General features: G+C 41.2%; 1 protein-coding gene across 1 annotated transcript; it reads right to left on the reverse strand.

Moving 5' to 3' along the window:
- Window positions 1–849: 849 nt before the first annotated feature.
- Window positions 850–2,919, reverse strand: LOC139417853 (myelin and lymphocyte protein-like). Its single transcript, XM_071166863.1, has 4 exons — window positions 2,739–2,919; window positions 1,519–1,683; window positions 1,073–1,204; window positions 850–980 (listed from the first exon to the last, which is right to left on the reverse strand). Exons 1-4 carry the CDS (start codon window positions 2,823–2,825, stop codon window positions 903–905), a joined length of 462 nt encoding a protein of 153 aa, XP_071022964.1. The 5' UTR covers window positions 2,826–2,919; the 3' UTR covers window positions 850–902.
- Window positions 2,920–3,737: the final 818 nt, after the last annotated feature.

Consider the following 3,737-nt stretch of genomic DNA (forward strand, 5'->3'; position numbering starts at 1 on the left):
CCTCTGTAGGCTGAAGAAATGTGGCCTGTCACCTAGAACCATGACAAACTTCTACAGATGCACAATTGAGAGCATCCTGTCAGACTGTATCACCGCCTGGTACGACAACTGCACCGCCCTCAAACTACCTGCCCTCCAGGAGACCTACAGCACCCGATGTCAAAGGAAGGTCAAATAGATCATCAAGGACAACAACCACCCCTGTTCACCCCGCTACCATCCAGAAGGCGAGGTCAGTACAGGTGCATCGAATCTGGGAACGAGAGACTGAATAACAGCTTCAATCTCAAGGCCATCAGACTGCTTAACAGCAATTAATAACTCAGAGATGCTGCTGCCTACATAGAGACTCACTATTCACTTTAAACAATGCCACTTTAAAAAAAATGGCATATCTTACATTACTCATCTCATATGTATATACTGTATCTTATACCATGTATTATATCTTGCCTAAGCCGCTCGGCCATCGCTCATCCCTATATTTATATGTACATATTGTTATTCCATCCCTTTACTTAGATTTGTGTGTATTAGGTAGTTGTTGGGGAATTGTTAGATTACTTGTCAGATATTACTGCACTGTCAGAACTAGAAGCACAAGCATTTCGCACCACTCGCATTAACATCTGCAAACCATATGTATGTGAACAATACATGATTTGATATTCACTTTTTCTATCGAATTCGATCTCAGCAACTGAAACAGGCACTTGGTTAAGAATAAAATATATTTATTTATCTTTTTATTTATATTGTATATGCATTTCACTCCAAATTGGTTTACGGTATTTGCAGGAAGAAAATAATGTAGAAATAAAGATAGATTACAATTGATGTCATATCAAAGCCTTCTCTAATGACTGTTGTCCCATTGTCTGTTGTCTTGTGGATGCTGGTCTTCATGAGGAACTCTTCCATCTCATCGTAGAGAAGATGGCATGGAGGGTGTAGAGCAGAGTCACCACATAACACATCACCTACAGGAAAAATACAAGATACAGAAAGGTGAGGAGTGGGATGGACCACTAGAAGAACACTTTGTTTGAATCACAGGAGTGAAGGAACCTACCACTGCAGCAATATCCAATTGGTATTCTTTGAAGAAAGTGCTGGTAACTGATTTCAGACTAATGGTGATGTAGGCCTGTACCACTGCTGCACTGAGGTAGAAGAAGGCTGCAAGGGAATGATACACAACATCCTGGAGAGAGAGAGAGAGAGAGAGAGAGAGAGAGAGAGAGAGAGAGAGAGAGAGAGAGAGAGAGAGAGAGAGAGAGAGAGAGAGAGAGAGAGAGGCAACATTATAGTTAGTCATCATCCAGTTATACTACCTGTTATAACACTACAGCCATTCAATAGAAAGAATGTTCAATATACTCTCATCACCATCATCATCATCATTCTGTTTGATTAGACATTTAGGATGGGAAGAAAATCTGTTCCATTGTCATTTTCATCCTTTTTGAGTAAATCACTTTTATCAAAGATGGCTGTATGAATGTCTCTCAGACTCACCAGTGTAGGCCAGATGCTGCTCTTATTGGCTCCACTGATGAAGATGAGGAACCACAGGGTAGTGAAGATGAAGCAGAACACAGAGACAAACATCACCCAGCCCTGAGGGTTCGCAATCAGCACTTTTGTGGAGGCCACCAGAGTCCACACCAGACCTCCGAATATCTGCCACACACACACGCGCACGCGCACATGCACACACACACACACACAGGAGAGAGAGAGAGAGAATGAGAGAGAGGGAGAGAGAGAGTGAGAGTGAGAGAGAACACAGAACACGTACGGTCATAATGTAAACATCAATGCATTTAGTTGACAAGTTGTTGGTCAAGGGATTTGATGGTTCAATCAGCCATCCACTTCTTAATGTCACCCCAATAGTGTCAGTCCATGTGTTGTGGTAAGACCACAGAGAGCAGGCCACAGTAACAGGGTAAGTAAACATGCACCTCTAGGCAAGGTCTGATAGCTTTAACTTACTAAAGCTAATTTCGTCAGGGGTTCAACCATTTGCATAGAACATTTCGCCAGGTAATGGCTGTGACAGCTAGTGCATGCAACAGTCAGTAGGCTAACAGTTTTGAGTTCTATGTTATCCGTCAAAAACATCCATAATCATACGCCTTTTGATTAGTTACTAGATACCAATGCCACAATTTCTCTATAGAGAATCTGGCACTCCGTCGTACATGGTCATTTCCAAACTCACACACACATTCTGCCCCCTCCTTCAACAAACATGCCAGTAAAGAGAGGATGAATGGTGTTTGGATACAGCGCGGAACATGCCATAGCCATAGTTTGGTTTCAGATAAGGATTTAGCTGATATTCACAAACCAGAAATCAACATATTTTCAAATACTATGGCAATAATTACCAGCAGAAATAAACCAACATTTATTTAGCCAGGAAAAGTCCATTGTCACACATAGTCTCTTCCACAAGGGATACCTGACCAGGGATACCTGCAGCAATCAAAGAAGTGCTTGGTATGAGTCTACACACAGTGTCTACCACTCTAAAGTAATACTCCTTTCAGTGCACTCTGAATTACATCATGCATACATACCCAAATATTACCTTGAACAATCAAATGTCTTATCTCCCTCTGATAAATGTGAAGGGCATTAGAGTAAATCATATTTCTAGAGTAAAGAGCAATGCCAGTAGTCCAGTCACAGCTGAGAGCAGAACACTTATTTGATTTGTCTGTACTCACAAACTCAGGGATGAAGAAGAGGTCTGGAACAGTGGTGAACACACTGGTGCCACTGGGCAGAGGGTTAGTGGAGGTGCTGGAAGCCATATTCCCAAAGTGTCAAGGTCTACCTGTGTGTTGGCGTTTTGTTGATGTGGGAGTGTGCCCAACACAGTTCTCCCTAAAGTGAGACCTGTGACCTAAACACTTCTGCTTTTAAAGCCCTGCTTCCTTAACCCACACCTCTTCCTCCTCCTCCAGTCTTTCTCTTGTCGTTTTATTTCTTCATTACAATGAAATACCAGTTGGTTGTGTCAGCTTGTGTACAGATGTAGGATCTGGATTTGATCACTATTTTGTTTTTAGGAGAAGCAGGAAATGCAAACTTGTAGTGTATTTGAGTTTAAAAAAGGCTTCTAAAGTGTTACATTTCTGACATGATTTGCCCTAAAAAAAAATGGATCAACACCTACAAAAACTCTCCAAAATGGCTTGTGTTGTGTTCTATTGCTTTTGAAGGAGCTGTCAGGACATGTCATGCTTTGATGACAGTTATAGTGATAGTGATAATTTCCTCAGCAGCTGTCCACTACTCGCTCCGGAGGCTCTTGCTGTTTTATCTTTTCAGTTCATTTCCACCTACATTCCAGTATGCAACTACTAACAGTCACCACCTTCCACAAGCATCATGAAAACAAAACAATGCAGCAAGAAAATAGCATCAAAGAACTCAAGAGCTTTAAACAGTAAACTTTGTAAACTTAAAGTATACATTTCTGCTGTACTTTTCCGTACTCTGACTTTCCATGTTATCTCTCCTTGACTATTTTCAGACTCTTTATGGTGTATAGTTATCGTATTTTAATGGTTCTTTTAGTCAACTTATGAGTTATTAACAATTATGTGTCCTGTTTACCTCAACTTGGCAACCCCTTGGCAGGGAGTCTCTAGTTTGTAGTCTGAAGAAGCATTAATTCAGACATGAACAGCTCTCCAAAAATGGATCCTTCCAATAGTGCT

This window comes from Oncorhynchus clarkii, chromosome 1, assembly GCF_045791955.1.
Source record: "Oncorhynchus clarkii lewisi isolate Uvic-CL-2024 chromosome 1, UVic_Ocla_1.0, whole genome shotgun sequence".
Lineage (NCBI taxonomy): Eukaryota > Metazoa > Chordata > Actinopteri > Salmoniformes > Salmonidae > Oncorhynchus > Oncorhynchus clarkii.